At 40.0% G+C, this 27,018-nt stretch overlaps 1 protein-coding gene across 2 annotated transcripts in view; it reads right to left on the bottom strand.

Moving 5' to 3' along the window:
- The window catches only part of MOSPD2 (motile sperm domain containing 2), an 84,543-nt gene that overhangs the window by 11,727 nt on the left and 45,798 nt on the right, over positions 1-27,018 (bottom strand). For both annotated transcript variants that reach the window (XM_005903123.3, XM_070366470.1), the window contains exons 9-13: positions 5,051-5,227; positions 4,184-4,296; positions 2,075-2,171; positions 1,226-1,322; positions 726-855 (exon numbers count right to left, since the gene is read on the bottom strand). In XM_005903123.3, the coding sequence (XP_005903185.2) occupies positions 726-855; positions 1,226-1,322; positions 2,075-2,171; positions 4,184-4,296; positions 5,051-5,227 (614 nt within the window). The remainder of the gene's footprint in view (positions 1-725; positions 856-1,225; positions 1,323-2,074; positions 2,172-4,183; positions 4,297-5,050; positions 5,228-27,018) is intronic.

Below are 27,018 nucleotides of genomic sequence, written 5' to 3'. Positions count from 1 at the left end.
AATAGACATAGTACATTCTTTTGAATGACTGCAGAGTACTCCTTCGGAGAAGGCAATGGCAACCCACTCCAGTACTCTTGCCTGGAAAATCCCATGGGCGGAGGAGCCTGGTAGGCTGCAGTCCCTGGGGTTGGGAAGAGTTGGGCACAACTGAGCAACTTCCCTTCGCTTGCATGCATTGGAGAAGGAAATGGCAACCCACTCCAGTGTTCTCGCCTGGAGAATCCCAGGGATGGGGGAGCCTGGTGGGCTGCCGTCTATGGGGTCACATAGAGTCAGACACGACTGAAGCGACTTAGCAGCAGAGTACTCCTTAGTGTGGCTATTCTCGAATGTATTTCACTGTTACTTTCCTGATGATCATTTAGGCTCTTTTTCATTTTCCACTAGTACAAACAATGCTGCAGCAAACATTCTGGTACATAAGGTGAGCATTCCTAACAAAGGTTTACTGCTGGAAGAGAAATACCTGTGCTTGTACTTTTGACACATCCAGAATCTTGCACTGGCCTGCCAGCAAGTCTCTGCTATTAGCAATCCTAGAGCCACTCCAGGGCCCATGCACCTGGGCACCCTAGAGCCTTTCAGCAGTTGGGGCCCACAGTGTAAGCCTAGTGTCTGCCAAGTGCAACAAGGAAGGAATGCCTGCCTAGCCCAGATAGGCACATCCCTCTTTGGGATTTTTTCCCATCGCAGTTTGAGAGCTTATGAGTCAAACAGCATACCTGTGCTCCATCACTTTGTTTCTAGGAACTTCCTTCCAGAACTGAGTTAATTCCGCTGGACCCGTGCCAGATGTCTGTTCCATTTCTGCAGCCATTACCAGAAAACGGTCTTGGGCAGAGACTGTTAAACCTGCATTCCAAAAGGGCAAGTTAATACATAAACAGGAACCTTTACAAAGGGTTGGGCATGTGGCTTAGGCATTGTTCTAGAAAACAACACTAAGGAAAAAGAATAATATGGAACTATTGTAAAACAGGCAGCTCTCCTATAAAGATGAGGACTTTTGTGGTTTGAAATTCAATTTCAGCTGGCATTAGTGTCAACAAGTTTAGTTGTTCAATTTTTTTAATGAGACTCATTCAACCATCTCGTTTTACAGTTGGCCAAGGTGACTTGCTGACAGTCCAGTTTCGAGATTCCAGTCGAGCTCTGCTGACTCATCACCCAGCCCTAAGTCCCCCATAAAGAGGCTGTTGCAGCCACTCAGGTGACAACTCACCGCCATGGGGGGACACAACTATATCAACTGATGCACCAGGGTCACAACTGCTGTTGCTGGGCTTGACTCTGTACTTTTCTGGAGCAGTTGTTCTCACCTGTTTAGAAAGACAGTAGTCACAATAACTTTTATGCTCTTTGGGGGGAAACGGTTTAAAATGACTTTAAAAAACCAGTTAATAAAGTCTATAAAACCACCTTGGTTAAAATGTATCTTTTCCCATCAACAGGTAAAAAGCACCTCAATTTATTGGGAAGAAACATTCATCAGTCCAACTGTCACTGAGCCTTCCTCTTAAATTAAAAAAATGAGCCCAACTGTTAATTATTAAATTCAGGTGGTTAACAGGATAAATATTTCATATTCAGAAACACAACATACATTAGAATACATGTTACAACAGTGTTTAGATAACCAAAGGACATCCAGAAAGTAGATAATTTAAGGAAGTAAAACCTACCATATGGGCAATAGTGGGCTCAGTCCTGTTATACTTACTGCTCAGCATCAGGTTAGTATCCAATATAAACTACACTCCAGAATATACCACACTTGGGGGGAAATGCACTTTTGATTTTATAGCTTTATTTTTCATTCTTTCTTATTATTCATATACTGAAAAAAGGATTTTTTTTTTAAATAAAAAACATTAAACCCTGGGACTAATTTGGACAGTACCCTATTACTGCATATTATAGACAGATACAGACCTCAAGGGAACATTTTAGATAAGCTCAGAGCTAAAAGGCAGTTTAACAAGCCTAAAAATATCATAAAAACATGCAAGCTCAAAATGATCAATCTTTCAATTTCCACACACAACTTATAAATTATCTCTCAGATATTTACCTTAAATGCCACTATGTTTTTTGTTACATTTGTCAACACTATCAAAGCTTTCTTCTCTCCTGAGTCTGTACTTCCAAAATACAGTTCTTCCGCTGGGCTACATGGTAATAAAAGCATAAGGCATTGGTACTGCTCAGAAGAAATGACAAACCTAATCATCAGCTTGAAGAAAAATATCTGGTTATGCCCATTTGTATAAAGAGATTTCATCAAAGAAGATTACAAAACGATTACCTAATACATTTTGTATTTTAATCTTTCTTACTGACTGAATGAATGCATGCTATTTGAAAAGTCCTATGGTTCCCCCCAAGATCTAAAAGAAAAATAGGCAGGAACAGAAGGGAGAATTAGGAGGATTCTGAATTAGTCCCATAACCAGCACCGTCTTAAGGTTTATTTACTGAAACTCTTTGGCAGGTGACAGATAAGAACCAGAGAAGAAATTGCCACTTCAACTTTACCTAATTACAAACATTAGAATGGGGCACATATCTATACACCAACTTAAAAAAGTCAGAGATATATTTAAGTAACAAAATAATTCCTGACTATATATAGTTTTTTCTAAGTAACATGGAAGGAGAATAACATAAGATTTGCTGTGGGAACTACAGGAAAATTGGTCAAAAAATCAGTAAGCTTCAAAATGCAATTTTTACTGTTATTAGCCACTGTAATGCCCACGATCTAAAATAAAAATGAAAAGACTCAAGCAAAGATTGTGTAATTTAATTACATGAGCTAAATTTAAATTGCATCAGGTGCCTCTCCAAACAGTACAAAGGACTATGATTTTTAAATAAAAAGGTGAATTCGCCAGATAGCCCTTGACTTTGAGCTCCATCTTTATAAACAGACTCATTTTTTATCAGGAATGTCTGCATATCGGATATTTATTCATGTAGAGAACACACATTGTTAAAAGCTCTCCCTGGAGAGCTGTGCCTAGCTTTGGACAAGACATAAAGTGGCATGACTGCTGGCTTCCTTTAAAAACCCAAGTGAAATATACCACGGAAAAGATAGGAAGTTTCTGTCTTCAACTGTTCTCAGTACCCAGCACAAAAACCATGAAAAGGTCTGGGGAGACAGAGGCTGGTTAGGTCCCCGGGTCTGTGGAGGAGAAGCACTGTGATTTTCTGGTGGGCAGTGCAGAGCTGGCTTTCTCCCTAGCCGGCTCTTCCAGCCATATCTTGATAAGGTTGTGACAGGCCTCCAGAGGGAAAAAAAAACTAGTTTGCAAACTAGTAGAGGGGAAAATGGGGAAAAAAATTCTGAAGCAGGGAAAACGACCAAGCAAAACCATGGAAAGGAGAACAGGCACGTGTGTTTCCCTCCCTGCACCCACCACACACACACTCATGCAGATGAAGATAAACCCAAATATAACAGTAATCAAAATGTGTGTCAACAAATCAATCTTGTCAATTAGAGAATTTCAAATTCGATCTTTAGAATGTCTGGCTCTACTGTTCATGAGTCTTTAACAGTTATATAGAAAGGTTTCAAGTAAAGGGATAGAAAATGATACAGTAGGCCGTTACCAAAGATAGTTGATAAAGCACTGTTAAATAAGGCTATATAGATTTACCAACCAAAAGCATCATTAGTGAGAAAGGTCTCTACCTAATGATAAAGAAACGATACTAAATTTTGTGGACTGAACACCCTGGAGAGAAAAAATAGAGATGTGCTGAAATTTGGCTTTGGTAGAAATCCTATTTTTCTGGTTCAGCTTTAGTTTTGGAAGGTTAAATCAATAAAGGGCTACTTCAGTGTCATTTCTGGCAACCTCAAACTTACGCAAGTCAAACACTACCAATAAAATGAGAAAAATGTATGTCATTCAGATTTGTTGTTAATACGGGAGTATTCATGATTACCTAATGTGGGATAAGGGCCTTTTAAACAAACTCAACAGAATAAATAATAAAAAGGTAGCTACAAATATCCACTATGTTTGAAAACCAACGTGAGTCTTCAGATACCCCTTAATTTTATATTTCCACAGTTTCAAAAACAGTCCAGAAATTTCAACTTTGCAGTTCTCTCAAAACAATCAAGATATGTTACAAAAGCATAGCTAATAAAATCCTCAGCCATTACCTGATGTGTAATAAGGGCCCTTTAAACACACTCAGTGGTTTCTTGAAAGTTTTCATTTTGGAATCAATTTTTTCATTCTCATCTGCTTTGGAAGTAGGTTCCATTATGTTACCCTAAGGACAAATTATATATATATATATGAAGAAAGATAAAAAATTGAGTTTCACACAGGTAGTTCATTAGGTCACAAAGTAAGCATTATAGTGACTCGATCAAATTATAATCTTTAAGCTAGGTTTACTATATATTAAATATATAATTTAGATATAATAATCAGATCATTAACCTATATTTGAGTGCCTACTATATAAAGCCGCCCCTTTAGAAAATGTAACATGGTCTTTCTCTTAAGAGTCTTTTTATTTTTAGTTTTTTTGGCCACACTGCACAGCTTGTGGGATCTTAATTCCCCAACCAGGGATTAAACCTGGGCCCTGGGCAGTGAGAACACTGCATCCTAATCACTGGACCACCAGGGAATTCCCCTCACTTACGTATTTTAAAATCTTTTCTACATAGAATATATCTCTATCAAGTTCCTGATATAAAAACATAACAACTCAGTGTTCTTTAAAAGTGACAAAGAGGGGGTAGATCAAGGGTACGTTTTAAGTTACTTTTATTTTAGATAAAACATTTTTTGGATAAAAGGATTCTTTCAAGGTGTGTTTTGCCAATTTTTATACAAAGCATGGAATCAGCCTTTTATATAATGTAGTGGTACGAACAGCTAGTGCCATCCTTGCTCTTTTTACATTTCAAGATATAGAAGGGCAGCAGGTTTAGTGAATTATCTAAATTCACATAGCCAGCTGGTGGGACGAGATCACATCTTTTGTCTCTCTCAAATTTTTTTGTTAAAATTACCTTTTTAGGAAGAGTTGTTTGTTCTTCATTAGAAATTGTTTCCAAGGTATCTTTGCCATCACTTTCTATATCTTCTTTACTTGAAGCTTCATCCTCACTGGCAATAGGCCCATTTTCACACAATGGTGTTTGGAAATCATCATCTACAAGTGGTGGGTAGCTATACTTGAAAGGATCCTGAGGAAAAAGAATTTTGTATCAGCTTGCTGAGAGGTGGGTGGAGAAATAATTATCTTAGTAAAGTTAAAATCCATTCCTCTGGCCAAGGAAACAGAGTTAATTAGATAGTGAAATTTAAAACAAAGCAAGCATTTTAAAACAGCATGGGAAAATGCAGTAAGTGGTGTGGGACAACTGGCCAGCCATCTGTAAAAGAACCAAGTTGGATCTTCAGCTCATTCTTTACACGAAAAAGAATTTCAGACGGGTAAGAGCTTTAAATGTGTGTAGTTTTTAAAAACCATGTAAGTTTCAGGAATAGGGGGATTAAAAACAACAAAACGAAGAAACACAAAACCTAAGTAAGGAAAGGCCTTTTTAAGTATAACACGAAACCTAGAAGGCATAAAAATATTTACAAAAAATGAAACATTTTTGATTGAGGGCTGAGACAAGATGGCAGAGTAGAAGGATGTGAGCTCATCTCTTCTCATGAAAACACCAAAATCACAACTAATTGCTGAATAACCACTGAGAATAAAACACTGGAACTGACCAAAAAAGATACTCTATATCCAAAGACAAACAAGAAGTCATAAGGAGACAGTAGGATGAGCACAAGCATGGTAAAAATCAATTCCCATACCTGCCAGGTGGGTGACCCACAAATGAAAATAACTGTATCACAGAGGTTCTCTCACAGGAGTGAAAGTTTGGAGGCCTACACCAGGCTCCCCGGCCTGGGGGTCTGACATTGGGAGTAGGAGCCGCCAGAGCATCTGGCTATGAAGGCCAATGGGATTTGACTGCAAGGATTCCAGAATACTGGGGCAAACAGAAACTCCACTCTCAGTAGGGACACACAAAATCCTGTGACCACCAGGACCCAGGGGAAAAGCGGTGACCTCGAGGAGCCTGGGCTAGACCTACCTGCTAATACTGGAGGATCTTCTGCTGAGACAAGGGGTGTTATGGCTCACTGTGGGGACAAAGACACTGGTGGTGGTAGTTCTGGAGAGTATGCATGGGTGTGAGCGCTCCTGCAGGCCACCATTTCCTCACTAAAACCTGGTCCCTCCCAACAGCCTATAGGTTCCAATGCTGGGATGCCTCAAACCAGACAACTAATGGGGTGGCAACACAGTCCTGCCCATCAGCAGACAGTCTGCATGAAGTCTTCCTGAGCCCACAGGTGCCCACTAAACACACCCCTTCACATGATCTTGCTCACTAGAGGTCTTACAGGAAAGAAGTGACTCCATGTCTGATCTTTTTTTTACTTTTAACCGTTGCCTGATTATTGCAACTGGATTACAATTAGTTACATGAATCATTGTTTTGTTTCTTGTCTCCAAAATGTTTGTGCTTTGTGTCTCCCTGCTGCATTATGTCTTTGTAAATGTTGCTCCCTGCATTATTTATATCCTGTCTCATTTATAAGATGAGTTGTCTATCACAGTACCAAGTGTGCAAACAGGCCTCCAAAGAAACACACTCCAAAGGAAATATATCACATTGATAACATAATTGTAATAGTGTGATTCTAGGTATGGGAAGAGGCAATAAGTGAAAATGTCTCCTGGATCATAATTAGACAGATCTAGAGAATCATTAATTATTGATGGGGGTCTACCGACTTGATAGATGTTGAGTTTGAGCAAGCTCTGGGAGTTGGTGATGGACAGGGAAGCCTGGTGTGCTGCAGTCCAAGGGGTCACAAATTAAGTATTTTTGCCTGATCTGGGAGGGGCCACCCAGTGTCATGGGACAAAATTTCATCATAAAATGTCTCCTAAATATTGGTTAAATTCCTGACTAAGAGGGGAGGATCTGAGAAATGGAATATTTCCTGCCATATCAGCCATCAGCGATTGCAGCCCCCTGCCCAACACGAGCTGGTGAGCCCTAGGACACTCAGGAAGGAGAATATCTCCTATCTAGCAGCCATTAGACTTCAGCCACTTGCTATGGTGAGTCCTGAGGAAACTCGGGATATGAGAATACAGGATTCTAGGCCCCAGATACCTGAGGTACATGTCAAGGAAATGGTTTCAATGAGCCCTGACTCTTGCATCTTCACATACACAGAAAAGTTGCTAAATTCTTTACCTGAGTGGCTGCCTATCAGGCCTTAAGTCCTCAAAATTCCCACTGAAGAGAACATAACTCTTAACTTTTAGGTTGTGAGTATTTTTTAAGTGTACAGGTGTAAAGTAGACACTTCCCATATAGGAACAAAAGAAGCAACATTTGGAACACTGGCACTGATGGCAGACATTCCCAGAGACATCCATCTGACAAGATGCAACAGGAAGCGATTAGAATGGTCATGGCCCCCTTTTCTACAAGATGTGGAATGGACACTGACAGTGCGCAACTGTTACTGGGAAGAACTGACTCCATGTTGGCTCTGTTTCTTCTACTTTAACCTTTGCTTCCCATTGCTTTTGTTCACTAAAAGGATACTGTCCATACACAGTGGCCTGCCTTGGGGAACCCTGCCCCACTGCCTGAGTGTTAAACCAAAATGCCTTTGTTCCAGGCCCTGTGGATGGCTACAGGAAGGAATTAATGGATCCTCTCCACGAGGCTGTCTATTCCAGGAGATATTTGCAAGATTAATGGAACTTTTACTTGACTTCCTCGCCTTCTCCCATCCCTGTTCTATAAAAAGAACCTGGCATCCAGACCCTGATATGATGGCTTTTTGGAGACACTAGTCTGTCATCTCAGTCTGCCAGCTTTCCAAAGAAACTCATATTCCTTGCCTCAACACCTCATCTCTCGGTTAACTGGCCTGTCATAGCAACCAGAGCAAACTTGGATTCAGTAAAGAGACACAATACTCAGCTCTGCCCACAAGTTGGCAGGAACCAGTCCCTCCTAACAGGAAGCCTGCACAAGCCTGTTAAATAATTTTTCTTTTTTAACCATGCTGTATGGCTTGTAGAATCTGTTTCCTAACCAGGAACTGAACACGTGCACTCAACAGTAAAAGTGTGGACTCCTAACCACTGGACCACCAGGGAATTCCCTACACAAGCCTTAGGCTGGCCTCATCCACAAGGGAACAGAGGGCAGAAGCAAAAACGAACTACAACCCTGCAGCTTGCAGAATGGAAATCGCAATCACAGGAAGTAAGACAAAATGAGACCAGCAGAGGAATAAGTCCCAGATGAAGGAACAAGATAAAATCTCAGAACAACAACTATGTTTAGTGGAGACAGGCAATCTACCTAAAAAAGAATGCAGAGTACGGACAGTAAAGATGATCCAAGATCTTAGAAAAAGAATGGAGGCAAAGACTGAGAAGAAAGAAAAAATGTTTAATAAACACCTAAAATATCTAAAGAACAAATAGAGACAAACTACAATGAGTGAAATAAAAAACACACTAGATTAAACCAATAGCAGAAAAAATGAGAGAACAGATGAGTAAGTGGCAAGACACAATGGTGGAAATCACTGCCACAGAATAGAGAAAAAAGAAATGAAATGAGGACAATCTAAGACACCTCTGAGATTACATTTAAAGCACCAACATTCACATTAAAGGGGTGTCAGGAGAAGCGATAAAGGACCTGGGAAAATGTTTGAAGAGATAATAGCTGAAAACATCCATAACATGGGAAAGGAAATAGTTACCCAGGTCCAGAAGTGCAGAGAGTCCCAGGCAGGATAAATACAAGGAGGAACATGCCAAGACACATGTTAATCAAACTGACAAAAATTAAAGAGAAAATATTAAAAGCAAAAAATAACGTACAAGGGAATTCCTGAAAGATTATCAGCTGATTTTACAGCAGAAACTCTGCAGACCAGAAAGGAATGGCACGATATATTTACAGCGATGAGAGGAAAGAACCCATAACCAAGATACCTTCCCAGCAAGGCTCTAATTCATAGTTCGTGGAGGAATCAAAAGCTGTCGTGCAAAAGTTAAGAGAATACAACACCATACAAACTATGCAACAAATGCTAAACAAATTTTTCTAGGTGGAAGGCAAAAAAAAAATAAAAAGGCCATAACTAGAAACAAAAAAACAATGAATGGAAAAGCTCACTAGTAAAGAATGCATATAGTAAAAGTAAGACATCATCCACATAGAAATAGGATATGAAAACCAGCAATCATGAGAAGAGATGTGTACAAACTCAAGATATTAGAAAGGCATTTGAAATTAAGAGGCCAGCATCTGAAAACAATCTCATTTATAGACTACTATATCAAAACACAGTAACTGCAAACTGAAAATCAACAATACATACATACACACAAAAGGAAAAATGAAATTAAACACAACACTAAAGTTAGGCATCAAATCATGAGAGAGAAAAAGAGGACGCAGGGAAAAAGACCTACAAAATCAAATTTAAAAATTAATAAACTGGCAATGACAAGGGAGTTTCCTGGTAGTAGAGTGGGTAGGATTTGGTGCTTTTACTGCCACGGCCTGGATTCTATCCCTGGTCAGGGAACTAAGATCTGTAAGCCATGCAGCAAGGCCAAAAAAGAAAAGACAGTAAAACAAAAACATATCAATAATTACCTTAAATGTAAATTGATTTAATGCTCTATTCAAAAGACAGACTGGTTGAATGGATGCAAACATAAGCTGTCTACAAAATACCCACTTCAAATCTAGGGACACAGACTGAAAGTCAGGGGACTGAAAGGGTATTCCATGTAAATAGAAATCAAAAGAAAGCTGCAATGTCAATACTCATATCAAGCAAAATAGATCTTAAAATACATCAGAGTGTTTTAAGAGAGAAAGAAGGACACTATACAATGATCAGGGGATCAATCCAAGAAGATAAAACAACTGTAAATATACTTGTACCCAATATAGGAACAGCTCAATATATAAAACTGGTACTAAGAGCCATAAAATGAAAAATCTACAGTAACAAACTATTAGTGTGGGACATTAACACCCCACTTTCATCAATGGAAATATCCAGACCAAAAGTCAATCAGGAAAAACAGACCTTACATGACACATTAAAATAGATCAACTTAATATTTATAGAGCATTCCATCTGAAAGCAGCAGAATACACTTTCTTCTCAAGTGTACATGGAACATTGTCTAGGATTGATTACAAGTAAGGCCACAAAGTCAGGCTTGGTACATTTACGAAAACTGAAATCACATCAACTATCTTTTCTGACCACAATGCTATGAGATAGAAATCAACTAAAAGGAAAAAAAGTAAGAAACACAAACTTGTAAAAGCTAAACAATATGCTAAGAAACACCCGGTGAGTCACTGAAGAAATCAAAGAGTAAATTAAAAAATACCTAGTGACAAATGACAATGAAAACATAAAGATCCAAAACCTACGGGAAACAGCAAAAGCAATTCTAAGAAGGAAGTGTACAGCAATACAATCTTACTTTGGGAAACAAGAAAAATCTCCAATAAAAAACCTAAACTGAGTTCTGACAAAACATGGTCCACTGGAGAAGGAATGGGAAACCACTTTAGTATTCTTGCCTTGAGAACCCCACGAACAGTATGAAAAAGCAAAAAGATATGACACAGAAAGATGAACTCCCCAGGTTGGTAGGTGCCCAATATGCTACTGCAGAAGAGTGGAGAAATAACTCCAGAAATAATGAAGAGATGCCATGAAAGCAAAAACAATTCCCAATTGTGGGTGTGACTGGTGATGGAAGTAAAGTCTGATGCTATAAAGAACAATACTGCATAGGAACCTGGAATGTTATGTCCATGAATCAAGGTAAATTGGAAGTGGTCAGACAGGAGATGGCAAAAGTGAACATCAACATTTTAGGAATCAGTGAACTAAAATGGACTGGAATGGGTGAATTTAATTCAGATGACCATTATATCCACTACTGTGGCCAAGAATCCCTTAGAAATTGGTGTAGCCCTCATAGTCAACAATAGACTCTGAAATGCAGTACTTGGGCACAATCTCAACACTGACAGAATGATCTTGGTTCATTTCCAAGGGAAACCATTCAACATCACAGTAATCCAAGTCTAAGCCCCAACCACTAATATGGAAGAAGCTGAACGGTTCTATGGTGACCTATAATACCTTCTAGAACTAACACCAAAAAAGATGTCCTTTTCATCATAGGGGATTGAAATGCAAAAGTAGAAAGTCAAGAGATACCTGGAGTAACAGGCACGTTTGGCCTTGGAATACAAAATGAAGCAGGGCAAAGGCTAACAGAATTTTGCCAAGAGAATGCACTAGTCATAGGAAATACCCTCTTCCAACAACACAGGAGACGACTCTACACACGGACATCACCAGATGGTCAATACAAAAATCAGACTGATTAGATTCTTTGCAGCCAAAGATGGAGAAGCTCTATACAGTCAGCAAAAACAAGACTGGGAGGTGACTGTGGCTCAGATCATGAACTCCTTACTAAAAATTTCAGGCTTAAATTGAAGAAACTAGGGAAAACCACTAGGCCATTCAGGTATGGCCTAAATCAAATCCCTTATGATTATACAGTGGAAATGACAAACAGATTCAAGGGATTAGATCTGATAGAGTTCTTGAAGAACTATGGATGGAGATTCATAACATTATGGTACAGGAGTTGGTGACCAAAACCATCCCCAAGAAAAAGAAATGCAACAAGGCAAAATGGTTGTTGAAGGAGGCCTTACAAATAGCTGAAAAAAGAAGAGAAGCAAAAGGCAGAGCAGGAAAGGAAAGATATACCCAAATGAATGTGGAGTTCCAAAGAAAAGCAAAGAGCAATAAGAAAGCCTTCTTATGAGAACAATGCAAAGAAATAGAGGAAAACAACTGAATGTGAAAGACTAGAGATTTCTTCAAGAAAATTAGAGATACCAAGGGAACATTCCATACAAAGATGGGCATAATAAAGTATACAAATGGCAAGGACCTAACAGAAGCAGGGGAGATTTAGAAGAGGTGACACAGAAGAACCGTACAAAAAAGGTCTTAATGACTCAGATAACCATGACAGTGTGGTCAACAACATAGAGCCAGACATCCTGGAGTGTGAAATCAAGTGAGTGTGGGCCTTAAGAAGCATTACTATGAACAAAGCTGGTGGAGGTGATGGAATTCCATCTGAGCTTTCAAATCCTAAAAGATAACACTGTTAAAGTGTTGCACTCAATATGCTGGCAAATATGGAAAACTCAGCAGTGGCCACAGGACTGGAAAAGGTCCATTTTTATTCCAGTCCCAAAGAAGGGCAATGCCAAATGATGTTCAAACTACTGCACAACTGTGCTCATCTCACATGCTAGAAAAACCAAGAGAATTCCAGAAAAACATCTGCTTCATTGACCATGCCCAAGCCTTTGACTGTGCAAGTCACAACAAACTGTGGAAAATTCTTTAAAAGATGGGAGTCTGAACCACCTTACCTGTCTCCTGAGAAAGCTGTATGCAGGTCAAGAAGCACCAGTTAGAACTGGACATGGAACAATGGACTGGTTCCAAAGTGGGAAACGCGTACGTCAAGGCTGTATATTGTCACCCTGCTTAATATATGAAGATTACATAATGTGAAATGCCAGGCTGGATGAATCACAAGCTGAAATCAAGACTTCCAGGGAAAATATCAACAACCTCAGATATGTAGGTGATACCACCCTAATGGCAGAAACTAAAAAGTAACTAAAGAACCTCTTGATAAAGGTGAAAGAGGAAAGTGAAAAAGCTGGCTTAAAACTCAACATTCAAAAAACTAAGGTCATGGCATCTGGTCCCATCATCTCATGGGAAATAGATGGGGAAAAAATGGAAACAGTGACAGACTTTATTTTCATGGGCTCCAAAATCACTGCAGATGGTGACTCCTGCCATGAAATTAAAAGGCACATGCTCTTTTGAAGAAAAGCTATGACAATCCTAGAGAGTGTATTAAAAAGCAGAGACATCACTTTGCCAACAAAGGTATGGTTTTTCCAGTGGTCAAGTACAGATATGAGAGTTGTACCATAAAGAAGGGTGAGCACCAAAGAATTGATGCTTTCGAACTGTGGTGTTGCAGAAGACTCTTGAGAGTCCCTTGGCCTGCAAGATCAAACTAGTCAATCCTAAAGGAAATCAACCCTGAATATTCACTGGAAGGACTGATGCTGAAGCTCCAAAACTCTGGCAACCTGACGTGAAGAGCTGACTCACTGGAAAAGGCCCTGATGCTGGCAAAGATTGAGGGCAGGAGGAGACAGAAGATGAGATGGTTTGATGGCATCACTGAGTCAATGGACATGAGTTTGAGCAAACTCTGGGAGATACTGAAGGACATGGAAGCCTGGCGTGCTGCAGTCCATGAGGTTGCAAAGAGTCGGACATGACTTAAGAACTGAACAACACCACCTAAAGCAAATAGAGAAAGAAGAAGAAGCAAACCTCAAAGTGAATAGAAGGAAACAAATCATAAATATCAGAGCAGAAATAAATGAAATAGACATGAAGCAAACAATAGAAACAATCAATGAAACTAAAAGCTGGTTCCTTTAGATGATAAACAAAACTGATAAATCTTGTAGCAACACTCATCAGTAAAAAGGAGAAGGCAATGGCACCCAACTCCAGTACTCTTGCCTGGAAAATCCATGGATGGAGGAGTCTGGTAGGCTGCAGTCCATGGGGTCGCGAACAGTCGGACACAACTGAGCGACTTCACTTTCACTTTTCACTTTTATGCACTGGAGAAGGAAATGGCAACCCACTCCAGTGTTCTTGCCTGGAGAATCCCAGGGACGGCGGAGCCTGGTGGGCTGCCATCTATGGGGTCTCACAGAGTCAGACACAACTGAAACGACTTAGCAGCAGCAGCATCAGTAAAAATAAAATAAAATAAAGTGAGGACTTCCCTGATGGTCCAATCTTTAAGAATCTGCCTGATAATGCAGGGGATACAGCTTTGATCCCTGGGCCAGGAAGATACAACAAGCTGCAGGGCAACTGAGCCCATGTACCACAACTATTGATGCCTGAATGCTCTAGAGCCCATACTCCACACATAAGAGAAGCCACCACAATAAGAAGCTGGCACACCACAACTACAGAGTAGTCCCTGCTCACAGTAACTAGAGAAAGCCTTAACAGCAACAAATACCTACTGCTGCCAAAAATAAATAAGAAAAAAAGGTGGAGGGTTCCAGTCAATAAAATTACAAATAAAAAAGAGAAATTATAATAAATACCACAGAAATACAAAGGATCACAGGAGACAATTATAAACTATACACCAATAAAATGAACAATGTAGAAGAAACAAATTCTTAGAAAGTTACAATCTCCCAAAAATGAACCAGTAAGAAACAGAAAAAATGAACCAACCAATCACAAGTACTAAAATTGAAACTATGTTAGAAAAATTCATAACAAACAAAACTCTAGGATCCGATGGCTCCACAGGCAAATCCTTCTGAAAATCTTCAAAAAATCCACTGAGGAAAAAACACTCCTAAACTCATTCTACGAGGACAACATCATCCTGATACCAAAACCAGACACATATCACACACCCCCCAAACAATCACAGGCCAGTATCACTGATAAACACTGATGTAAAAATGCTCAACAAAATACTAGCAGACAATATTCAACAGTACATTAGAAGGATCATACACCAAGATCAAGTAGCATTTATCCTTAAGGACACAAGGATTTTTCAATATTTGCAAATCAGTGTGATATACCACACTGACAAATTAAGAATAAAAATCATATGATGATCTCAATACATGCAAAGAAGGTTTTGACAAAATACCCATGAAAACAGTATGTAGATTCATTGAAAAACTAGGAATAAAACTACCATATGATCCAGCACTCTTACGGCAGAAAGTGAAGAGGAATAAAGAGCCTCTTGATAAAGGTAAAAGAGGAGAGTGAAAAAGCTGACTTAAAACTTAACATTTAAAAAATTAAGATCATGGCATCCAATCCAATCACTTCATGGCAAATAGATTGGGAAACAATGGAAACAGTGACAGACTTTATTTTCTTGGGCTCCAAAATCACTGCAGATGGTTACTGCAGCCATGAAATTAAGACACTTGATCCTTGGAAGAAAAGCTATGACAAACCTAGACAGCATATTAAAAACCAGAGACATTACTTTGCTGACAAAGGTCTGTCTAGTCAAAGCTATGGTCTTTCCCTTATGATTATACAGTGGAAGTGAGAAATAGATTTAAGGGACTAGATCTGATAGATACAGTGCCTGATGAACTATGGACGGAGGTTTGTGACATTGTACAGGAGGCAGGGAGCAAGACCATCCCCAAAAAAAAGAAACTCAAAAAGGCAAAATGGCTGTCTGAGGAGGCCTTACAAATAGCTGTGAAAAGAAGAGAAGTGAAAAGCAAAGGAGAAAAGGGAAGATATAAGCATACGAATGCAGAGTTCCAAAGAATAGCAAGGAGAGATAAGAAAGCCTTCCTCAGTGATCAATGCAAAGAAATAGAGGAAAACAACAGAATGGGAAAGACTAGAGATCTCTTCAAGAAAATTAAAGATACCAAGGAAACATTTCATGCAAAGATGGGCACTATAAAGGACAGAAATGGTATGGACTTAACAGAAGCAGAAGATATTAAGAAGAGGTGGCACGAATTCACAGAAGAACTGTACAAAAAAGATCTTCACGACACAGATAACCACGGTGGTGTGATCACTCACCTAGAGCCAGACATCCTGGAATGTGAAGTCAAGTGGGCCTTAGAAAGCATCACTACAAACAAAGCTAGTGAAGGTGATGGAATTCCAGTTGAGCTATTTCAAATCCTGAAAGATGATGCTGTTAAAGTGCTGCACTCAATATGCCAGCAAGGCAAGAACACTGGAGTGGGTTGCGATTTCCTTCTCCAATGCATGAAAGTGAAAAGTGAAAGTGAAGTCACTCAGTCGTGTCCGACTCCTAGCGACCCCATGGACTGCAGCTCACCAGGCTCCTCTGTCCATGGGATTTTCCAGGGAAGAGTACTGGAGTGGGGTGCCATTGCCTTCTCTGATACCTAGGTATAAACCTACCTAAAGAGACAAAAGATGTATATGCAGAAAACTAAAACACCGATGAAAGAAATCAAAGGTGACACAGATGGGGAGATACACCATGTTCTTGGAAGAATCTATATTGTGAAAATGACTATACTACTCAAAACAATCCACTATCAAATTACCAATGCAAATTACCAAATTATCAAGATTCAGTGCAATCCCTATCAAACTACCAATGGCATTTTTTACAGAACTAGAAGAAAAAATTTTACAGTTCGTATGGAAACACAAAAGACCCCTAATAGCCAAAGCAATCTTGAGAAAGAAAAACAGAGCTGGAAAAATAATCCTTTCTGACTTCAGACTATTCTACAAAGCTACAGTCATTAAGACAGTATGGTACTGGCACAAAAACAGAAATAGAGACAAATGGAAAAAGCAGAAATCACAGATATAAAGTGCCCATAGGTGCATGGGTTTATCTTTGACAAAGGAGGCAAGAATATACAATGGAGAAAAAACAGCCTCTTCAATAAATGGTGATGGGAAAACTGGACAGCCACATGTAAAAGAATGGAATTAGAACACCTCATAACACTATACAAAAAACAAACTCAAAATGGATTAAAGACTTAAACGTAAGGCCAGAAGCTATAAAACTCTTTAAGAGGAAAACATAGGCAGAACACTCTGACATAAATCACAGCAAGATCCTCTTTGACCCACCTTCTAGAGTAATGGATAGGAAAACAAAATCAACAAATGGGATGTAATTAAACCAAAAAGCTTTTACACAGCAAAGGAAACTATAAAAAAAATGAAAAGACAACTCTCAGAAGGGGAGAAAATAATTGCAAATGAGGCAACTGTTAATCTCCAAGATATAAAAGCTGCTCGTGCAGCTCATTATTAAAAAAAAAAAAATGACCCAATCAAAAAAAGGGCAGAAGACCTAGACATTTCTCCAAAGGAGGCAGACACATGATCAGTAAACACATTAAAAGATGTTCAAGATCATCAAATATTAAAGAAATGCAAATCAAAACTATAATGAGGTATTACCTCACGCTGGTCAGAATGGCTAACATCAAAAAGCCTACAACAACAACAACAAATTCTACAACAAATGTTGGAGAGGGTGTGGAGCAAAAGGAATCCTCCTACACTGTTGGTGGGAATGTAAACTGATGAAGCTACTATGGAGACCAATATGGAGATTCCTTTAAAATAAACAAACTAAGAATAAAAGTACCATATGACCCAGCAACCCCAATACTGAGCATATACCCTGAGAAAACTACAATTCAAAAAGACACACACATCCCAATGTTCACTGCAGCACTATTTACAAAAGCTAGGACATGGAAGCAACCTAGATGTCCATCAACAGATGAATGGCTAAAGAAGTTGCAGTACATATATACAAAGGAATATTACTCAGCCAGAATAAGGAACAAATGTGAATCAGTTGAACTGAAGTGGATGAACCTGAAGCCTGTATACAGAGTGAAGTAAGTCAGACAGTGAAAGACAAATACCATATATTAACACACATATATGGAATTTAGAAAAATGCTACTATTGAACCTATTTGCAGGGAAGGAATGGAGATGTAGATGAAGAGAACGCACTTGTGGACACACGGGGGGAAGGAGAGGGTGGAATGAATTCAGAAAATAGCACTGACATATATACACTACCATGTGTAACACAGAGAGCTAGTGGGAAACTGCTATATAACACAGGGAGCCCAGCCTGGTGCTCTGTGACAACCTAGAGGGGTGGGATGAAGGGGTGGGAGGGAGGTTCAAGAGGGAGGGGATATGTGTATATGTGTGTGTGTGCATGCATAGTTATGACTTATTTGCAGTGTTGTATGGCAGAAATCAGCAGAACTCTGAAAGAAATTATCCTCCAATTAAAAAATAAATTAACAAAAAAACTATGAACTATCACCTCACATCAATCAAAATGGCCATCATCGAAAGGTCTGCAAACAATAAATGCTGGAGTGGGTTTGAAGAAAAGGGAATCCTCATGAATTGTTGGTGGGAATGGAAATTGGGATAGCCACTATGGAGAACAGTATGGAGGTTCCTTAAAAAAGAACAGAGCTACCATATGATTCAGCAATCCCACTCCTGTGCACATATTAGGAGAAAACCATGTTCAAAAGGTTACATGCACCCCAATATTCACCAAAGCACTGTTTGCAATAGCCAAGACCTGGAAGCAACATAAATGTCCAGACAGAGAAATAAATAAAGATGATGTGGTACAAATATTCAATAGAATATTCAGTCAGTTCAGTTGCTGGGTCGTGTACAACTCTTTGCAACCCCATGGACTGCAGCATGCCAGGCTTCCCTGTCCATCACCAACTCCCAGAGCTTGCTCAAACTCGTGTCCATTGAGTTGGTGATGCCACCCAACCATCTCATCTTCTGTCGTCCCCTTCTCCTCCTGCCTTCAATCTCTCCCAGCATCAGGGTCTTTTCCAAAGAGTCAGCTCTTCGCATCAGGTGACCAAAGCATTGGAGTTTCAGCTTCAGCATCAGTCCTTCCAATGAATATTCAGGACTGATTTCCTTTAGGATGGACTAGTTGGATCTCCTTGCAGTCCAAGGGACTCTCAAGAGTCTTCTCCAACACCACAATTCAAAAGCATCAATTCTCTGGTGCTCAGCTTTCTTTATAGTCCAATTCTCACATCCATACATGACTACTGGAAAAACCATAGCTTTGACTAGACGGACTAGATGGACCTTTGTTGATAAAGTAATGTTTCTGCTTTTGAATATGCTGTCTAGGTCAGTTGCTGCTGCTGCTAAGGCGCTTCAGTTGTGTCTGACTCTGTGTGACCCCATATACGGCAGCCTACCAGGCTCCCCCGTCCCTGGGATTCTCCAGGCAAGAACACTGGAGTGGGTTGCCATTTCCTTCTCCAATGCATGAAAGTGAAAAGTGAAAGTGAAGTTGCTCAGTTGTGTCTGACTCTTCGTGACCCCATGGACTGCAGCCCACCAGGCTCCTCCGTCCGTGGGACTTTCCAGGCAAGAGTACTGGAGTGGGGTGCCATCGCCTTAGGTTCTGATAATAATGCCACAGGAGGGTAGGCTCTGGTTAACTGGTTTCCCCTGATGGCAGAACTGAATCCTCTGGTGTATTTATTTCAAAATGGCTCTTCTTCCAGCTCCCCCTGCAGGAAGTTTTAGGAGATTTTTCCCTAGTATTTACTGAAGAAATCCGGTGGAGCTCCTGGAGGTAAATGTCATAGTGTTGTGGAGGCCCTCCTGTTACTGGATCCCTTGGAGTTGTTAACTCTGAGAATTTTCCAGTGAGCCTCCAGCAATCGATCAATTGCCATTTAGGTTTTTAACTCCTGCAGTGAGTCTCCACACTGGAAAACCTAGACTCCCTACACAGACTTGACTGTCTCTCTAAGTAGTCTGCCTTGTGTCTACCCCTGTCTCATGAATTCAAGAAGAGCTGTTGCTGTCATCACTCTCTTCAGCTTTTTACTTTTAGGACAGGTAGCAACTTCCAAGCATCTAATGTGCAAAACCAGAAACTGGAACTCTCTGTCCACTTTCTAAAAGGAAAGTATTCTGGATTTCTATGTCACCTTTCATGCTCTTTGTCATACTGAAATTTGGATAGCAGGCTATTTCTCCAGATAATCAATGAGAGGCAGAGCAGCAATTTTACTCCTCAACACCTAGGCTCAGAGGAGCAGAAAAAGGAAAACTGAGATAGTAAGTTGAGAGTTGAGTCCAGTTGCTCAGTATTACTCAGCCATTAAAAATAAGGAAATTATGCCATTTGCAGAAGTATGGATGGACCTGGGATGATCATACTAAGTGAAGTCAGTCAGAGAAAGATAAATATCATATGATATCATTTATATGCAAAATCTAAAAAAAAAAGATACAATTGAATTTATTTACAAAACAGAAACAAGCTCATAGACACAGAAATCAAACTTATAGTAACAAAAGGGAAAAGATGGGAGGGGAAGAATAAATTGGAAGTTGGGGACTGACATATACACACTGCTGTATTTAAAATAAATAAAGGGGAGGGGACATATGTACACCTAGGCTGATTCATGTTGATGTTTGACAGAAAACAACAAAATTCTGTAAAGCAATTATCCTTTAATTAAATAATAAATAAATTTAATAAAATACAATAAATAATGAACAAAGATCTACTGTATAGCACAGGGAACTCTACTCAATATTCTGTAATAACCTAAATAGGAAAATAACTTGAAGAATCAGTTCAGTTCAGTCGCTCAGTCGTGTCCGACTCTTTGTGACCCCATGAATCGCAGCACGCCAGGCCTCCCTGTCCATCACCAGCTCCTGGAGTTCACCCAGACTCACGTCCATCGAGTCAGTGATGCCATCCAGCCATCTCATCCTCTGTCATCCCCTTGTCCTCCTGCCTCCAATCCCTCCCAGCATCGGAGTCTTTCCAATGAGTCAACTCTTCGCATGAGGTGGCCAAAGTACTGGAGTTTCAGCTTTAGCATCATTCCTTCCAAAGAAATCCCAGGGCTGATCTCCTTCAGAATGGACTGGTTGGATCTCCTTGCAGTCCAAGGGACTCTCAAGAGTCTTCTCCAACACCACAGTTCAAAAGCATCAATTCTTCGGCACTCAGCTTTCTTCACAGTCCAACTCTCACATCCATACATGACCACTGGAAAAACCATAGCCTTGACTAGATGGACTTTTGTTGGCAAAGTAGTGTCTCTGCTTTTGAATATGCTATCTAGGTTGGTCATAACTTTCCTTCCAAGGAGTAAACGTCTTTTAATTTCATGGCTACAGTCACCATCTGCAGTGATTTTGGAGCCCCCAAAAATAAAGTCTGACACTGTTTCCACTGTTTACCCATCTATTTCCCATGAAGTAATGGGACCAGATGCCATGATCTTCGTTTTCTGAATGTTGAGCTTTAAGCCAACTTTTTCACTCTCCTCTTTTGAATAGATGTATGTATATGTATAATTGAATCACTTTGTTGTATACCTGAACTGTGGCTCAGTGGAAGAGAATCCACCTCTAATGCAGGAGATCCAGGTTTGATCCCTGGGTTGGGAAGATCCCCTGGAGAAGGGAATGGCAACCCACTCCAGTATTCTTGCCTGGAGAATCCCATGGACAGAGAAGCCTGGTGGGCTACAGTCCATGGGGTCGCAAAAGAGTCAGATATGACTTAGCTACTAAACAACAAGAACTACTCTCTAATTTGCAGGACATGGTGGGGGGCAGTAGTTTAGGGCTTCCCTGGTAGCTCAGCTGGTTAAGAATCTGCCTGCAATGCAGGAGACCCCAGTTTGATTCCTGGGTCAGGAAAATCCATTGGAGAAGGGATAGGCTACCCACTCTAGTATTCTTTGGCTTCCCTTGTGGCTCAGCTGGTAAAGAATCCGCTTTCAATGAGGGAGACCTGGGTTCAATCCCTGGGTTGGGAAGATCTCCTGGAGAAGGGAAAGGCTACCCACTCCAGTATTCTGGCCTGGAGAATTCCATGGACTGTATAGTCCATGGGGTCGCAAAGAGTCAGACACAACTGAGCAACTTTCATTTTCACTCTCAATAAGCACTGTAAATCAACTATACGCCAATAGAAAATAAACAATAAAGGGAAACATTTCTGAATGGCAACATAAACAAAACCCAACCAATAAATCAACCAACCACAAATTAAAAAGAAAAAAAAACTTAAAAAACAAAGCATGTTTTAAAAGTCCGTAACTGAAAATATGTATTACATATAATAGAAACAAAAACCACTTTTTCTTAATACAGAAAAATCAACAAGAGTAACATCTCAACAAAATAAGGAATAAAGGAATGATGGAGAGTTCATAGAAAAAATAGATTGCGTTTTAAACCATTAAAAAATGCTCAACATCACTTACAATAAAAAAATGCAAATTCAAACCATAGTTAAGTATTTTTCACCTGAGACTGACAAAGATTAAAATAAGGAACATAGGTGGTGTTGGCAAGGATGTGATTCAAGCATTCTCACACATTAAATAGGCACAATCTCTTTACAGGGAAATTGGTAACAGGTATCACAAATGAGCTATTGAAGTTTAAACTAAATGTAACGACTGACCTAATGATTTCAACTCAAGGAGTTTATCTTCTACAGATACTGCTGCTTCCATGTATTAAGAACTCGTTATAAGAATATTCACTGAATCAGTGTTAGTAATGGTAAAAGATTAGAAAATTAATGGTATTTAAAAGAGAACATAATAATACATCATTAGATCCACACAATGGAATATTCTGCAATGGATTAAAGAATCTATTAGATCTCTAGCAATCAATATGGTATGACCTAAAAATAAATGATATAAAAAAAACCACAACAGAATAATATACTAAATAGCATATAATGACTACATTAAAAAACAACAACAATGGACTGAGTATTTCTAGAAGAAGAAAAAACTCTGAAGCAGTGACTGCTTGGGGGAATTGGAGTGGCAGTGATTTGGAAAAGGAGACATACTTTTAATTTTCATTGTGCTGTTGTAATTTTCAGTCTTTCATATTATTTCCTTTATTTAAGGAAGTGTGTATGTATTTAGGGGAAAAGTGTACTTTAATGAACAGTAGTCCTATTACTTTTATAACTGCAATTCTGAGGAAATAAATCTCCAACAACAGAGAAGGGAAATAAAATATCTTTTTCTACCCATAAAAATAAAATTAATAGCATGTAGTAAAAACTAGTTTTAAGAAACAACTGTATTGGCAAATTATTTAACAGAACAAACCAATCAAATAGTTATTTTAACCAAGGGTAGTATCTGAAATGAAACATACTTTTTGAAATGAACCATACTTTGTTTTTCTAGGTTTAAAAGTGAAATATAAAGCCTCAGTAGAGGAAAGCAGGAAACATGAAGTTTAAAATAGTGCTTCGGGGGGAGGAGTCAAGATGGCAGAGTAGGAGGACATGGAGCTCACCTCTTCCCACAAATACATCAAGAATACACCTATAATTGGAACAATTTTCAGAGTACATGCTGAACACTAGAAGAGGACTTTGGGCAGCTGAAAGGACAACAAAGATCTCTGCATAACCAGGGAGAATGAAAGAAAGAAAGAAAAAACAGGAAGCTGAATGGGATCTTGCACCCCAAGGAGGGAGGTGCAAGAGAAGAGAGGGTCCTGTACCTGGGGAAGCCCCCTCATTGGCAGGGCTATTACCTGGGACAGAAGAGGAGTTAGAGAACACAGCAACCAGTCTGTGGCAGGCAGGACAGAGTGAGACCTCCACGGGTGGTCCATGCCACAACCCTGTGGACCCCAGCCTGAGATGTGTTTGCAGATGCAAACAGGCTGGATGCTGGAACGTTGGGTCTGGAGAGAGCAGGCCTGGGGAAAGCCTGCTGCCCGTGGTGACGAGAAAGCCTGAAGGGATAGGAGGGTGGAGCTCTACAACCAGGAATATTTGTGGAAGAAGCCTGGGATGCCATAGAAGCAAAGTGCCATTGTTCAGAGGCATGTAAAGGGTGAGGCTGTCACTGCAGGCTCTTTCAACATGTGTTGATCTTTGCCTTGGTGGACTCCAGGAGGGGCTACCTCCCTGGTGGTCCACATACCCTGACCACTGCCCCAGCAGTCTACTGCCTGAGCAGGCTCCACAGGGCTGGGGGAAGACAGATCCTTCGCTCTTGGAGAGTACACACAGGTCTCAAAAACTGGGCCCCAGGGCAAAGCAATGATTCCATAAGAGTCTAGACCTACTTATGGGTCTTGGATAGTCTCCTGGTGAGGTGCAAGTTGGCTGTGGCTCCCTATGGAGGCAAGAATACTGGTGGCAGAGGCCTCAGGGAATATTGATGGGTATGAGCTTTCCCAGAGGGAGGTCTCCATTTTGGCACCAAGACCTGGCCTTATCCAACAGTCTGCAGGTTCCAGAGCTGAAATACTTCAGGCCAAACAATCAAGAAGACAGGAACACAGCGCCACCCAGCATCAGACAGGCTGCCTCAAGTCATACTGAGCTCAAGTGAAGTTAAGTGAAAGTCGCTCAGTCATGTCCAACTCTTTGTGACCCCATGGACTATACAGTCCATGGAATTCTCCAGGCCAGAATACTGGAGTGGGTAGCCATTCCCTTCTCCAGGGGATCTTCCCAACCCAGGGATTGAACCCAGGTCTCCCACATTGAAAGCAGATTCTTTACCAGCTGAGCCACACAGGAAGCCAAAGAATACTAGAGTGGGTAGCCTATCCCTTCTCCAATGGATCTTCCCGACCCAAGAATCAAACTGGGGTCTCCTGCACTGCAGGCAGATTCTTAACCAGCTGAGCTACCAGGGAAGCCCTTACTGAGCTCAAAGACGCCTCTAAACACACCCCTTGACATGGCCCCACCCACTGAGGGCAGGCACCAGAAACAAGAAGAACTAGGATCCTGCAGCCCGCACAAACACGACAAGCACAGAAGGTTAGACAAAGTAAGATGACACAGAAATATGTTTCAGATGAAGGAACAATGTAAAAACCCACAAGAACAACTAAATGAAGAGGAAATAGGCAATCAAGCTGAAAAAGAATTCAGAGTAATGATAGTAAACATGATCCAAAATCTTGGGAAAAGAATGGAGGCACAGACCGAGAGGATATAAGAAATGTTTAACAAAGAGATAAAAGATTAAGAGAATGAAGAATTAGAGATAAAGAATTCAATAACTGGGACCTCCCTAATGGTGCAGTGGATAGGAATCCACCTGCCAATGGAGACAATATGAGTTCAATCCCTGGTTGGGGAAGATTCCACATGCCAGGGAGCGGCTAAGCCCATGTGCCAAAACTACTGAAGCTGGTGCACTCTAGAGGCTGCGAGCAACAAGTACTGAGCCTATGTGCCACAACTACCGAAGCCTGTGTGCCTAGAGCCTGTGTTCTGTAACAAGAGAAGCCACCATGATGAGAAGCCCATGTACTGCAATTAAGAGTAGCTCCCCCTTACTGCAACTAGAGAAATCCCACACGGAGCAACAAAGATTCAGTGCAGCCAAAAATAAATCATAATTTAAAAAAATCTAAAAATCAAAAAACACAATACAAATTAAAAATATACTAGAAGGAATTAATAGCAGAATAACTAAGGCAGAGAATGAATAAATGAACTGGAAGACAGAGTGGTGGAAATCACAGCTGCAGAACAAACAAAAATAGAATGAAAACGATAAGAAATGAGAAAGAAAGAGGGAAGGGCCTGAGGAACTATTTGAAGAGATTACAGCCGAAATTTCCCTTGAAAAAGGAATCAGTCACCCAAGAGCACGAAGTGTAGACAGTCCCTGGCAGGATAAATCCAAGGAGGAACACCCTGAGATACATATTAATCAAACTGACAAAAATTAAAATACAGAGGAAAAAATATTGAAAGCAACAAGGGAAAAGCAATAAATAACATACAAGGGAATTCCCATAAAGTTATCCACTGATTTTTCAGCAGAAACTCTGCAGGCCAGAAGAGACTAGCATGATATATTCAAACTGACAAAAGGGAGAAAATCTCCAACCAAAAACATTCTAACCAGCAAGGCTCTTGTTCAGACTCCACAAAGAAATGAAAAGCATTACAGACAAGCAAAAGTTAAGTGAATTCAGCATCACCAGACCAGCTTTGCAACAAATGCTAAAGATACTTCTTTAGGTGTTAAAAAAGAAAAAAAGGCCACACCTAGAAATATGAAAATCTACATGGGAAAGCTTACCAGTAAACATACAGTAAAAGTAGGAAATCATCCACACACAAATATGGTATCAAAACTGGCAATTGTGAGGAGAGTACAAATGCAGAAAATGGGCAATGCATTTGAAATTAAGTGAACAGCAACTTAAAACAATGTTGTATATATATATATATACATATAGATAGATAGCTATATCAAAACCTTATGGGAAGAATTCCCTGGTGGTGTGGTAGATAAAAATCTGCATGCCAATGCAGGAAACACAGGTTCAATCCCCAGCCCAGGAAGATTCCATATGCCTCTGGCAACTAATGCCCATGTTCCACAACCACTCTGTGCTCTAGAGCCCATGAGCTGTAACTATTGAGCCCACAAGCCTCAACTACTGAAGCCTGTGCACTCTAGAGCCCATGCTCTGCAACGAGAAGCCACGGCAATGAGAAGCCTGCACACTGAAACTACAGAGTAGCCCACACTCTCTGCAACTAGAGAAAGCCTGTGCACAGCAATGAAGACCCAGAGCAATCAAAATTAAATAATATTAAAGAAATGTTATGGGAAATGTGAACCAGAAAACTATAACAGATACACAAACAAAATAAAAAGCAATACAAACACTAAATCATGAGAAGAGAACAAAAAAGGAAGGAAAAAGACTTACAAAAACAACTTCAAAAGAATTTTAAAAAGTGGCAATAAGAATATACATATCAATAATTACCTTAAATGTAAATAGGTTAAATGCTCCAACTAAAAAACACAAACTGTCTGAATGGATACAAAAATAAGACTCATATATATGCTGTCTATAAGAGACCCATTTCAGACCTAGGAACACATACAGACTGAAAGTGAGAGGATGGAAAAAGATTCTATGCAAATAGAAATGAAAAGAAAGCTGGAGTGGCAATACTCATCAGACCAAACAGACTTTAAAGACTGTTATAAAAGACAAAGACACTACATAATGATCAAGGGATCGATCCAAGAAGATATAACAGTATAAATATACATGCACTCAACACAGAGACCCTCAATATACAAGGCAAATGCTAAGGGAAATCAACAGGAACA

The sequence above is a fragment of the Bos mutus genome, chromosome X (genome assembly GCF_027580195.1).
Source record: "Bos mutus isolate GX-2022 chromosome X, NWIPB_WYAK_1.1, whole genome shotgun sequence".
Classification (NCBI taxonomy): Eukaryota; Metazoa; Chordata; class Mammalia; order Artiodactyla; family Bovidae; genus Bos; species Bos mutus.
The sequence above is the reverse complement of the archived record's forward strand: the minus strand, read 5'-3'. Positions and strand labels throughout refer to the sequence as shown.